Here is a 14,077-nt window from a genome sequence, read left to right as displayed (position 1 = left end):
CGGAGCTCAATTTCTAATCTTATAGCAAAGTGTTTGAATACTTATGTAATTAAGGTAAATGTTTACATTTTTTTATACATTTGCAAACATTTTTAAAAACACGTTTTCGCTTTGTCATTAAGGGGTAGTGTGTGTAGATTGATCAAATGAAAACATTTCCTCATCAATTTTAGAATAAGGCTGTAACGTTAAAAAAAAGTGGGGAAAAAATGGAAGGGGTCTGAATACTTTCCAAATGCACTGTATGTATTTAACGATATACAGCAAAAGGAAACTTTTAAATGCCAGAAAAGCAAAATATTAGATTTTTGCCAAACACCTCATAAGTACTTGTAAAATGTAGGTCGCCGCCATGCTCACTGTCAGAGTAGATCTGTTGCAAAGAAGCAGCCTGACATGACATGGGTATCGGTGGTGGACCAGGACAACAACCTTGTAATGTTAATCACAGGCTATTCAGCATGCTCAGTGAAGAGCAAGACCTTTTGGAGGTGGCCATGCTATGCCTGAAGGATGGACAGGTCGAAGGTTTGGAGCGCCCTATAGACAGCAGGTACCGTAACGTTACTACGCATTATTTACATTTTAGAAGAGCTAGTTAGCTAGTAAGGAAGTAGCTAGCTAAATTACAGATTATCCCACATTGGCACTGCACTGTTTGATCATTTTGATGTGTATCGATTGGGTGAACGTGGAGATGTTATAAACGTCAATGAATATCAAGGAAAACTACTCAGAGGCAGTGTGTTTGTTTGCTAGGAAAGCTAGCCAGCTAAATTACTACGTGAAGTCTGGTGAATTGTGTCGCCCACAAGTTGACAAGATAGTTGTTTGCTGGTTACTGTAATGACAGGAGCGTTTGTGAAACATTTTATAGATTGTGACACAATCCACTTTCAATGTCTGTTATTTGTAGGCTACCTTGAATCCATTCCATCTATAATTAGCTATTTTCTTATTACCATACTTCTGATTACTTTTACAATCATAAGCATTCTATTGTAAGGACATCAGGAATTTCTTACAATAAGGGCACACTTTTATTTTATTTAACTAGGCAACTTAATAATCAATATGCATGTTTCAGTCATTACAGATTGACTTGCTATTAGCAAGATGTCACTTGGGAAAGAGGGACAGAGTGCCTACACATGCCTGTCTGGTCAATACAATCCGGTCACAATTCCCCTCTGAGGATTACTACGGATTTGAATATGCTTTTTATGACGGAAAGATTTGACCTGCTCTTACAACCTACTTTACATGTTGTTTATCCTTCATCTATTTCATGCAGTCCACTGTAGTAAATGACGTAATGAATAACAAAATGGCTGTTACATATGAATTTCTCCATGCTACTTTAAATGTCTTTCTTTTAATTTACTCCACCACCAAATTGTTCCCTACAGAATATTTACAGGAAAGTCTGCCGTTCTCGAGCTGTTCTCTTTTATTCACCCTGCTGTGTGCACAAGCAAGTTTAGTTACTTATGCTTGCAGGCCAATGTGGCAACAGACAGGGACAGTGGTGTCTACTACTGCGAGCGTCTTGCCAATAGTGTGAGATTGCGGCCCACCCCGAGCATCCCATTGGTTTCTGCAGTCGGGATTTCCCCCGATTGTCTACGTCAAAAGGGAAATACAAGTATTATCTGAGTTTTTCGGGGGCGAAGGACAGTCTCCTAGCTAGCTAACGGCAATGTCGCCTGTGCCTCCTCTTCTGTGGGGTTTATCAGCAGTTGGCATCCAACGTGATGGTAGTGCATTCCCGCCACCTACTGTACTGGAGCGCTCCCGCCTGTGTCCCCGAGTCCCAGCTTAAAAATGGACCAATAGAAGTATGAGAGATTCCTTCAGATTTAATGAAACCTTGATTTAACTAGGCGGAACTAATTATTATTTACAATGACGGCCTACACCGGCCAAACCCGGACGACGCTGGGCCAATTGTGGGCCGCCCTATGGGACCCCCAATCACGGCCGGTTGTGATACAGCCTGGATTCGAACCAGGGTGTCTGTAGTACTGAGATGCAGTGCCTTCGACCGCTGCACTACTCGGGAGCCTTAAAGATGCAGGAATGCCCATACGCAGGAACGCCCCGAATTATGGACTGCAATTGCACCGTTCTCCATCTTGCTACTATGGAGGGAATGGTGTAGACTTGAGACCAACTCAAGGAATACGTCATTGCCCTCTTCCGTCAGATGCATTCCACTCCTTCATCCCAGGGTGGGGTGGCGGATTGTGTTCCCTGCTGATTGACTGAGCGCCAGGCCACCTCCATACACCTCTGGTCCCACTGGGACATCCAGCTTCTCCGCTGTGCGATATCAGACCACCGTTGTCCAGGGAAACATTCAAATGACCATCTGTAAATCTCTGCATGTGTCGCACCAGTGCCGTCCCCTTGGCGTATCCCAAGTCGTTTCCACCGAGGTGGATGACCAGGATGTCAGGGGGAGAAGTAGCACAGGCCCTCTGCTGGCGCAGAACACTGAGCAGTTTGTGTCATTGCTCTCCGAGCCACCTAATGTGACAGTCAATAATGAAAGTAAATAAATAATGTTGATTATTTCTGTATTTTCCAGGAGCTCTCTCGATTGGCTTGTTAAAAGAGTTTACTCCATATTGGCTTCAATGGGTTTCTGTTTTTTCATCTCCCTCTAGAAAATAAGCTGTTAATATGAAATAATTACTAATAACTACATTACTTTGGTTGCCATTTGTCTCTGTGTAATTTTACTTTATTTGTATTGGTGTCATGCTGGACAATCACCTAAAGTGTAAAAAAAACATGGAAATTAAAAACTGTTTGAAGTGAGACGTAGGCATTGGTCTGAAGCCAAAAAATGATTAATATGAGCAACACAATGCCTTCCCCACCCCATGCTCTACCACAGGTTTCTAGCACACAGTTTTGACCTACTACAGTAGCTATGTTAGTCTACTGTACTTCAAACAATGTGCATGCAGGTTGCTTAGGATTCAAACCCAATTCATACTCTGAGAAAAGGTGCTCCCACAATAATGTCATCTGTACCGCATTCAGACCCTCCTCTCTTTAATGTGGACAACTAGTTGCTCCCCGTATATGCATATTGCAATGTAATACAATCACAAGAGGCCCACAAGGGGGTAGAACGAGCCCACAAGGGGGTAGAGCGAGTGCCCCAACGAAACAGGCTGTACCAGCAGCAGGGCAGACATGATGAGGGTAATGCACTTTATTGTTTAACAAATTCATGGTTTTATCCTCCTATAAAATATGACGTTTTGATTGAGGATGTTCAGGTTGAATGTGCGACCACTAAAAAACGTAACTCGCAAGGCGAGGTTAAAGGGTCGCAAGATGTGACTAAATGGTTGCAGTCTAGAGCTCTGCCTATTTTAAAGTAGGCACAAAAAAAGACGCCTTACTGTTATTGTTAAACGACAATACATTGCTGGGGTCGTAGATGTTTTGTCTTTACCCTCAAGAATCAGTGATGGTATAACTGAAGGGGAGGGAGTGTGAAGGAAGGCACTAGACCACAATAGGAGCAAAAGAGAGGGGTGTGTGTGTGTGGGGTGTGTGTGTGTGGGGTGAGGTGGAGGATTAATGGAGGACAATTGAAAGGGGGATGACATAGAATTCATGGGGGGAATGAACACCGGACATGACTGCTGAAGAAAATGCGTGGTCATGTTAACAGAGAGCCCTTGTGAAATTGTATTAAAACTTGTGCTTTTTGTTGTTTTTCTAGAACCTTTCATGCCAACACATACATTAACTCAGCATGGCGAGACCTTTAGAGTGAGAGAAAACAGAGGAAAGAGGTGAGAGAGAGCGAGAGCGAGTTAGAGAGCGCAGTGTGTGGACTCACCTCGTTCTCTGTGGGACTCAGCTTGGTAGGACTTTGAGACACTTTGTGCTGTGGAGACCGAGAGACCAGTCTCAGTCATACACAATGCTCTCCAACAGGTCTACTTAGAAAAAGCGCTAGAGAATGTCATTCATTTGAGGCCATTCATATTTATCTTTTACTTTAACATTTTTAAACATAAGGCTACTGCAGACATACACAGCATCAGTGTAAACTCCAATAACATTCCACCAACTCCCCCACTAAATCCACCACTAACAGAGATACAAGAGCAAGACATAAATCAACAATAAAACTGAATAGTAGTCGGAGGAACCTTGACGTAGGTCATGACGGCGTCCCGCTGCACTGAGCGTGGCTTCTGCCTCTCCTCCTCGTACCGCAGGGCGGCCAACTGGGCCATCCTCCGCACGCGCTCCACGCTCGGACCTGCACCAACCCCAGCCCCTGACCCTCTCTGAACACAAAGAGGGAGGGGGGGAGAGAGGAAGGGGAAGGAAACACAGCGAGAGGAGAGAAACCAAGAGAGAGGAGAAAGATGAAGAATGGAAGATAGGGGGAAACAGAGGGAGAGGAGGCGGAACGAGGAAGAGAAAAGCGGAGTTGAAAAGAGGCGGTATCAACATTTAGACTCAATACATCAAGATTAAAAACATGGTAGTAATTACGTAGTAATAAACAGTATTGGAAGCTGTACCCAGCATTTAGACATATTCGGGTTACCTGATTATGAGAGGTAGAAGAGGTTGGATCATGGACAGTCCTGAGGGAGGGGGGTGGGTGGGAGACAGAGGGAGGAAGGGAGGGGGTTAGATGTGTGATCTAACTAAATACAGATTAGATTAGGGATCTATATTTAGACTGGAGACTGTATGGTCTGTTGAGCACAGTCATTTGGTAAGTTAATTTGTTTTGTTAAAAACCAAACAGAGACACGACAGTAACACAGGCTGAGAATCTGCAATAGAGATTGGCTCATGTGTTTGTGTGAGAGTGTTATACGTCACATACAACACTGCTATAGGTCAAGTTACAAGAAATTCGGGTGTGTGTACACACACGTCTTCCTACCTGTTCTGCAGAGAATTGTGTCGCCTCGGGTCGTCTGTCCTTGAGTCTCTGGAGGAGTTGGACTTGACTGGAGAGCTCTACAAAGAGACAGTCATCAATACACCAGCCACGATCTCGCTGTAACTCCACACACCACCAACGCGCACACACAGACGGAGTGTGTTCAGTTTGGTTCAATGTTTACTATGTTGTGTGAAGACTTGCCCTGATTGACACGTTTCCCTAAAACGATGCGCACCATTCTTCAACAGCCTTTTGGAGGTACGTTTGCTCCTGTTTGGAGAGTGTGGCCTGATCAATACAAATTGCAAAACTCATGCAGCACACCATACACTACCGCTTCCTGGTCACCATAATCAGGTTCTTCAACTGGTCATTCAGAACAGTAGTTTCGTTTGAATTATTATTATTATTTTTTTTTTCTTCTCCCTCATGATGTATAATTGTGATCTTGTCTCATCGCTACAAATCCAACGGGCTTGGGAAAGGAGAAGGTCGAGTCATAAGTACTCCGAAACATGACCCACCAAGCCTCGCTTCTTAACACCGCTCGCTTAACCCATAATCCAGCTGCATCAATCTGTTGGAGGAAACACTGTTCAACTGACGGCCGAAGTCAGCTTGCAGGCACCTGACTCGCCACAAGGAGACGCTAGAACGCGATGGGCCAAGTAAAGCCCACCAACAAACCCTCCCCTAACCCGGACGACACTGGGCCAATTGTGCGCCACCCTATAGGACTCCCGGTCATCGAACCTCAGGCTGTAGTGACGCCACAACACAACGATGCAGTGCCTTTGACTGGTGCGCAACTCGGGAGGCCGTTTCTGTTGAATTAAACATGGCATACTGTTCTGTCGTGATGAACAGGCCCGCAGCCTTCTACATACAGTCCTGTACTCACTGGCCAGTCTCACGCACAAGCGCACTCATGAACACACACACAGTTGGTCCAGTTGGCGGAGTATGGCGCTTGTACGGGTGAGTGATTCCCACTGGGGTCACCCATACAAACATGTCCCATTGGATGAAAGACTCTGATGAATGGCATATATTCTATTTTATATCACACACACACACTCACCTCTCCAGTGATGCGGCGCTCGATGTATGCCATGAACTGGGAACTGAGGCTGATGGTTTCTGCTACTTCTCCTCTCCTACCCTGCTCTTCCTCCTCTCCTGCACAACTGTCTATAAAGTCTATCTGCTCCAGGTCTCCCTCTACTACAGACAGACACAACAGAAAGATAGATTACCACCAGTTCAAAGTAAAGATGACGAAAGATGTCGAATTAACACTGAACAAAAATATGAATGCAACATGCAAAAATTTCTAAGATTTACAGTTCATAAGGAAATTGGTCAGTTGAAATCAAATTAGGCCCTATTCCATGGATTTCAGGACTGGGAATACAGATATGCATCTGTTGGTAACAGATACCTTCAAAATAAAAAGGTAAGGGTGTGGATCAGAAAACCAGTCAGTATCTGCTGTGACCACCATTTGCCTCATGCAGCGCGACATCTTTGCATAGAGTTGATCAAGCTGTTGATTGTTGATTGTGGAATGTTGTCCCACTCCTTTTCAATGATGTGCAAAGTTGCTGAATATGGAACACACTGTCGTGCACGTCTACCCAGAGGATGGAAATATGCTCAATGGGTGACGTCTGGTGAGTATGCAAGCCATGGAAGAACTGGGACATTTTCAGCTTCCAGGAATTGCGTCGAAATCCTTACGAGATGGGGCAGTGCATTATCAAGCTGAAACATAAGGTGATGTGGGCGGATGAATGGCATGACAATGGGTCTCAGGAACTCGTCACAGTATCTTTGTGCATTAAAATGACCTGATAAAATACAATTGTGTTTGTTGACCTCTTTTCCCTCCCCATACCATAACCCCACTGCCACAATGGGGCACTCTTTTCATAAAATTGACATCAGCAAACCGCTCGCCCACACAACACCATACGCTGTCTTGCCGGTACAGTTGAAACAGGGATTCATCCGTGAAGAGCACACTTCTCCAGCGTGCCAGTGGCCATCAAAGGTGATTTCCCCACTGAAGTCGGTTATGACACTGAACTGCAGTCATGTCAAGACCATGGTGAGGATGACGAGCACATAGATGAGCTTTCCTGAGACGGTTTCAGACAGTTTCTGACAAATTCTTCGCTTCTGCAAACCCACAGTTTCATCAGCTGTCCGGGTGGTTCGTCTCAGGTGAAGATGCCGGATGTGGAGGCCTTGGGCTGGCATGGTTACACGGGGACTACGGTTGTGAGGCCGGATGGATGTACTGCCAATTTCTATAAAACAACGTTGGAGAGAAATTAACATTCAATTATCTGGCAACAGCTCTGGAGGACATCCCTGCAGTCAGCATGAAAATTGCCCGCTCCCTCAAAACCTGAGACATCTGTGGCAATGTGTTGTGTGACAAACTGCACATTTTAGAGTGGCCTTTTAATGTCCCCAGCACTAGGTGCACCTGTGTAATGATGTTTAACCTTTTTGGGATAGGGAGCAGCATTTTCACTTTTGGATGAATAGTGTGCCCAGCCTCCTACTCTGTCCCAGATGCTAATATATGCATATTATTATTAGTATTGGATAGAAAACACTCTGACGTTTCTAAAACTGTTTGAATGATGTCTGTGAGTATAACATAACTCATATGGCAGGCTAAAACCTGAGAAAAATCCAACCAGGAAGTGGGACATCTGAGGTTTGTAGTTTCAACTCTTTGGCCTTCCACTAGATGTCACCATCTTTAAAAACTTGAATGAGGACTCTACTATAAAGGAGGGGCTCATGGGACCTCTTTGAGTTAGTGGTCTGGCAGAGAGCCTCGGTCTCATGATGCGCGCTCCCAACAGAGTTACTTCTCGTTCCAGTGCTTTTCTGAAGACAAAGGAATTCTCCGGTTGGAACATTATTGATATTTTATGTTAAAAACATCCTAAAGATTGATTCCATACATCGTTTGACATGTTTCTAAAGCACTGTAACGGAACTTTGAGATTTTGTCTGGATGAAGTGCCTGCGCCTCATGAAGATGGATTACTGGGCTGAACTTTCAGCTGCCCACTGCTCTGAGGCTAGGAAACATTGTCACCACCGATAAATCCGCTTAATTGAGAATTTCAATAAGCATTTCTCTACGGCTGGCCATGCTTTCCACATCGCTACCCATACCCCGGTCAACTGCCCGGCACCCTCCACAGCAACCCACCAAAGCCCCCACCATTTCTCCTTTACCCAAATCCAGATAGCCGATGTTCTGAAAGAGCTGCAAAATCTGGACCCCTACAAATCAGCCGGGCTAGACAATCTGGACCCTCTCTTTCTAAAATGATCTGCCAAAATTGTTGCACCCCCTGAGATTCCCAAAGATTGGAAAGCTGCCGCGGTCAGCCCCCTCTTCAAAGGGGGTGACACTCTAGACCCAAACTGCTACAGACCTATATCTATCCTACCCTGTCTTTCTAAGGTCTTCGAAAGCCAAGTTAAACAGATTACTGACCATTTCGAATCCCACCATACCTTCTCCGCTATGCAATCTGGTTTCAGAGCTGATCATGGGTGCACCTCAGCCACGCTCAAGGTTCTAAACAACATCATAACTGCCATCGATAAGAGACATTACTGTGCAGCCGTATTCATCGACCTGGCCAAGGCTTTCGACTCTGTCAATCACAACATTCTTATTGGCAGACTCGACAGCCTTGGTTTCTCAAATGATTGCCTCCCTTGGTTTACCAACTACTTCTTTGATAGAGTTCAGTGTGTTAAATCGGAGGGCCTGTTGTCTGGACCTCTGACAGTCTCTATGGGTGTGCCACAGGGTTCAATTCTCGGGCCGACTCTCTTTTCTGTATACATCAATGATGTTGCTCTTGCTGCTGGTGATTCTCTGATCTACCTCCACGCAGACGACACCATTCTGTATACTTCTGGCCCCTCCTTGGTCACTGTGTTAACTAACCTCCAGACGAGCTTCAATGCCATTCAACTCTCCTTCCGCGGCCTCCAACTGCTCTTAAAACGCAAGTAAAACTAAATGCATGCTTTTCAATCGATCGCTGCCCGCACCTGCTCGCCCGTCCAGCATCACTACTCTGGGCGGCTCCGACTTAGAATACGTGGACAACTACAAATACCTGGGTGTCTGGTTAGACTGTAAACTCTCCTTCCAGACTCACATTAAGCATCTCCAATCCAAAATTAAATCTAGAATCGGCTTCCTATATCGCAAAAAAGCATCCTTCACTCATGCTGCCAAACATACCCTCGTAAAACTGACCATCCTACCGATCCTCGACTTCGGTGATGTCATCTATAAAATAGCCTACAACACTCTACTCAGCAAGCTGGATGCAGTCTATCACAGTGCCATCCATTTTGTCACCAAAGCCCCATACACTACCCACCATTGCGACCTGTACGCTCTCGTTGGTTGGCCCTCGCTTCATACTCGTCGCCAAACCCACTGGCTACAGGTTATCTACAAGTCTCTGCTAGGTAAAGCCCCGCCTAATCTCAGCTCACTGGTCACCATAGCAGCACCCACTCGTAGCACGCACTCCAGCAGGTATATCTCACTGGTCACCCCAAAAGCCAATTCCTCCTTTGGTCATCTTTCCTTCCAGTTCTCTGCTGCCCATGACTGGAACGAATTGCAAAAATCTCTGAAGCTGGAGACTCACATCTCCCTCACTAGCTTTAAGCACCAGCTGTCAGAGCATTTTATAGATCACTGTACCTGTACTTAGCATATCTGTAAACAGCCCATCTATCTACCTAACTACCTCATCCCCATACTAATATATATTTATTTATTTTGATCTTTGCACCCCAGTATCTCTACCTGCACATTCATCTTCTGCCGATCTACCATTCCAGTGTTTAATTGCTATATTGCAATTACTTCGCCACCATGGCCTATTTATTTCCTTAACTTACCTCATTTACACTCACTGTATATAGACTTTTTGTTTTCTTTTGTTCTACTGTATGTTTTGTTTATTCCATGTGTAACTCTGTGTTGTTGTATGTGTCGAATTGCTACGCTTTATCTTGGCCAGGTCCCAGTTGCAAATGAGAACTTGTTCTCAACTAGCCTACCGGGTTAAATAAAGGTGAAATAAAATCAAATAAAAAACACGCTAACAACAAGTGGCTATTTGGACATAAATTATGGACTTAATTGAAAAAAAATCGGTCATTTATTGTCGACCTGGGATTCCTGGGAGTGCCTTCTGATGAAGATCATCAAAGTGAATATTTATGGTGTTGTTTCTAACTTTGTTGACTCCAAAATGGCGGATATTCCTCTGGCTGTTTTGGGTTCTGAGCTCCGTTCTCAGATTATGCTTCTTCCGTAATTTAAAAAAAATCTGACACAGCGGTTGCATTAAGGAGAAGTCTATCTTTAATTCTGTGAATAACAATGGTATCTTTTATCAATATTTATTATGAGTATTTCTGCAAAATCACTGGATGTTTTGGAATCAAAACATTACTGCACGTAAGGCGCCAATGTAAACTGAGCTTTTTGGATATAAATATGCACATTATCGAACAAAACATACATGTATTGTGTAACATGATGTCCTATGAGTGACATCTGTTGAAGATCTTCTGCTTTTTGTGACTTATCTTTGGCTGGAAAAATTGCTGTTTTTTCGACTTGGCTATGACCTATATGTGGTGCTTTCGCTGTAAAGTATTTTTGAAATCGGACATGATGGGTAGATTAACAAGATATTTTTCTTTCATTTGCTGTATTGGACTTGTTAATGTGTGAAAGTTACATATTTCAAAAAAAGCTGCTTGATATGCCACACCTGGCAGGTGGAAGGATTATCTTGGCAAAGGAGAAATGCCCACGAAAAGGGATGTAAACAAATTTGTGCACAAAATTGGAGTGAAATAAGCGTTTTGTGCGTGTGGAAAATTTCTGTGATCTTTTATTTTTGCTCATGAAACATGGCATGTTGCATTTACATTTTTGTTCAGTGTATATTTCCACAGATGTATAATATTATTAGCCTGAAATCCAGGCCCATTGTGCTACCATTCCACTCCTTGTACTCCGTGTCAAATGCCAAAAAGTCTGGCATGACAAGGAGTGGCAGGGAGAGACATGCTAAACCAACAGACTGGTTCCCAAGCTAGAAAACCATAGAATAATACTGGAGATACACTAGAGTACAGTTCACACACAGACAGGCCTTGATTCTCACATGTGCCGTTGGTAACAGGATGGGAGCCAGTTGTCCTGTGCTCCTCCCTCTCCCTCCGCTGTCTCTGTTCTTTGGTGATCTCTGCCACACGCAGTGGCAGGTCCGACAACTCATCTGTGGGCTGTAGGTACACAAGGAATGAAAGCGAAAATGGATGGGAGAGGAATAAACACATGAATGGAGAGATTAGCTTCAACATAACTGAAATATTACACTACCTTGCAATCATAGAACCTTTGTGTTTCCATTCATGATAACTGACGTGTGCACGTGTGTGGTGTCGGGCTGTGATGATTATGGAATTTTGGATAATGTATATCACCACAGTTGTCATAATTGTCATCTTTGTTAAATGTTTTGCGCTTGTAATGCAACATAATGCATCTTTGACAATTAGCGACAACACAGCTTTGGAGACACTCCTGTCTTAAAATGTAATGGTTTTGACCGCTTGGAACTCAGTCCGTCTGTCATTTGGGACGCACTAAGAACCTTCAGCGGTGTCATTACATGTAAAAACTTGATATGGAAAAGAGTTCCATGTAGTCATGTCTCTGTGGAGTAGTGTACATTTCCTGGAGTCTGTTCTAGAATTGGGGACTGTGAAGGGACCCGTTGTGGCATGTCTAGTATGCATGGGTGTCTGAGCTGTGTGCTAGTCGTTTGAAAAGACAGCTGGGTGTGGTCAACATGTCAATACCTTTAACAAAGACATGTACTGATGCAGTCAGTATCTTCTCTACTTTGAGCCAGGAGAGGTTGACATGCACATCATTGATGTTCATTTTCTGTGTACATTTAAGGGTCAGACATGTTGCTTTGTTCTGGGCCAACTGTAATTTGCTTGACCATATTTGCTTGACCACCACTTGACCATATGACTGGTCCAGGTGACAAAATTAGGGCCTGTAGGACTTTTGTTGATAGCAATGTCAAGAAAGAAAAGCAGCGCTTTATTACGGACAGACTTCTCCCCATCTTAGCTACCATTGCATCAATATGTTTTTACCATGACAGCTTGGAACCCAGGTTTACACCAAGCAGTTGTCTACTGTCATGACGTTGGCCTGGGGATATGTTTATGACAGTCATAAATACCTCTTCCCCCCCTTTTTCCTCTCTCTACCCTACTGATGTTACATTTGCAAAACCCTTGGTTAACATAGAGATTCTGGGAACATCAGAAGATGGGGGGAAATTAACTATATTCTGGTAATCCGACCAATTGAACATATGCGGTGGTACTTAATGAATATGATGTCTCAGATGACAACCGAACTGACATTCTCATCAATGATAAGATGACAAACTCTACAGTGGAAAGTCTACTCATCAGAGTTATCAGATTCACATGGAATTGTTGTTCAATTTAAACGTTTGAATATGAAATAATTTGTGATGGGATGAAATGTGATTTTAGCATCTAAAATGTAAGATAGGGCCCTGCTCAATCAGTGGCCCGCCCATGTGAAGGGACATGGGCTATAAAACTTTTCAAACATGCCCTCCTCTCCCTTCCTATATAAAGCCTTGACGACAATGTAACCTGCTGTTCCAAGGATGAGAGGACGACGGTCCGATGTCAGAATGGTTCAGAAAATAACTACAGAATGAAGCCAACATCAGCGTGAGCTTTCGTTGCAAATGGTATGAACTTTGAACTCTTATTCACTACAGAAGTGATACCTCCTAGCCGTTGTGTTAGCAACAGCAGCTGCAAACGCAGGTTAGGAAGGAACAGACAGAGTATCTTCAAAGGACAAAGGACTCGGTTGGGCAACATGGCCTTCCATCTACAACCAACCTTCCGAAGGGCAGCTCAGAGTAAATATTTATTGCATTTTCCTTTACCAAATGGGTGGTAATTTAGAATGCATCAGATAGTGTATTTACGATAGCACAGCTTCTCCCTGTGTCCCCTCTTCCCGCTCTTTCACTCAACCCCAGCCCCTTTTCTTTTGTGTAACCAGCTGTCATATGTCCCGCCCGCTAGGGACGTTTTCCTTTACGACGTAATTTGTAAACAGTTATGATTAATTATGTGTATATGTCATTCTGTGTGATTAGTTAAGTATTTAGTAAATAAATAATTAAACCCAATTTTGTATTGCTGATTCAACTTGTTAGCCAGGGTTCGTGCAGGTAACCAAGAATTTACAACTTTCAGATGAGACAGAATTAAGGTGACGATTAATATTGACTGCTATTGATGTAAAATATTACTAGGTCTTTAAGAGTTTATTCGGAAGAAAACAGCTCTATAAATATTATTTCACGGTGCCCAGACTCTCTAGTTAATTACATTTACAGTGCCTTGCGAAAGTATTCGGCCCCCTTGAACTTTGCGACCTTTTGCCACATTTCAGGCTTCAAACATAAAGATATAAAACTGTATTTTTTTTGTGAAGAATCAACAACAAGTGGGACACAATCATGAAGTGGAACGACATATATTGGATATTTCAAACTTTTTTAACAAATCAAAAACAGAAAAATTGGGCGTGCAAAATTATTCAGCCCCTTTACTTTCAGTGCAGCAAACTCTCTCCAGAAGTTCAGTGAGGATCTCTGAATGATCCAATGTTGACCTAAATGACTAATGATGATAAATACAATCCACCTGTGTGTAATCAAGTCTCCGTATAAATGCACCTGCACTGTGATAGTCTCAGAGGTCCGTTAAAAGCGCAGAGAGCATCATGAAGAACAAGGAACACACCAGGCAGGTCCGAGATACTGTTGTGAAGAAGTTTAAAGCCGGATTTGGATACAAAAAGATTTCCCAAGCTTTAAACATCCCAAGGAGCACGGTGCAAGCGATAATATTGAAATGGAAGGAGTATCAGACCACTGCAAATCTACCAAGACCTGGACGTCCCTCTAAACT

General features: G+C 43.5%; 1 protein-coding gene across 11 annotated transcripts in view; it reads right to left on the bottom strand.

Moving 5' to 3' along the window:
• Positions 1 to 14,077, bottom strand: part of LOC110507330 (DISP complex protein LRCH3) — an 87,980-nt gene that overhangs the window by 31,243 nt on the left and 42,660 nt on the right. For all 11 annotated transcript variants that reach the window (XM_036965678.2, XM_090224189.1, XM_090224191.1 and 8 more), the window contains exons 8-13: positions 11,191 to 11,311; positions 6,021 to 6,163; positions 4,937 to 5,013; positions 4,589 to 4,628; positions 4,182 to 4,322; positions 3,866 to 3,913 (exon numbers count right to left, since the gene is read on the bottom strand). In XM_036965678.2, the coding sequence (XP_036821573.1) occupies positions 3,866 to 3,913; positions 4,182 to 4,322; positions 4,589 to 4,628; positions 4,937 to 5,013; positions 6,021 to 6,163; positions 11,191 to 11,311 (570 nt within the window). The remainder of the gene's footprint in view (positions 1 to 3,865; positions 3,914 to 4,181; positions 4,323 to 4,588; positions 4,629 to 4,936; positions 5,014 to 6,020; positions 6,164 to 11,190; positions 11,312 to 14,077) is intronic.

The sequence above is a fragment of the Oncorhynchus mykiss genome, chromosome 27 (assembly GCF_057628025.1).
Source record: "Oncorhynchus mykiss isolate SJ-2025 chromosome 27, ASM5762802v1, whole genome shotgun sequence".
Taxonomy (NCBI): Eukaryota; Metazoa; Chordata; class Actinopteri; order Salmoniformes; family Salmonidae; genus Oncorhynchus; species Oncorhynchus mykiss.
Note: the sequence above shows the minus strand (reverse complement) of the source record. Positions and strands in the feature narration are given on the sequence as shown.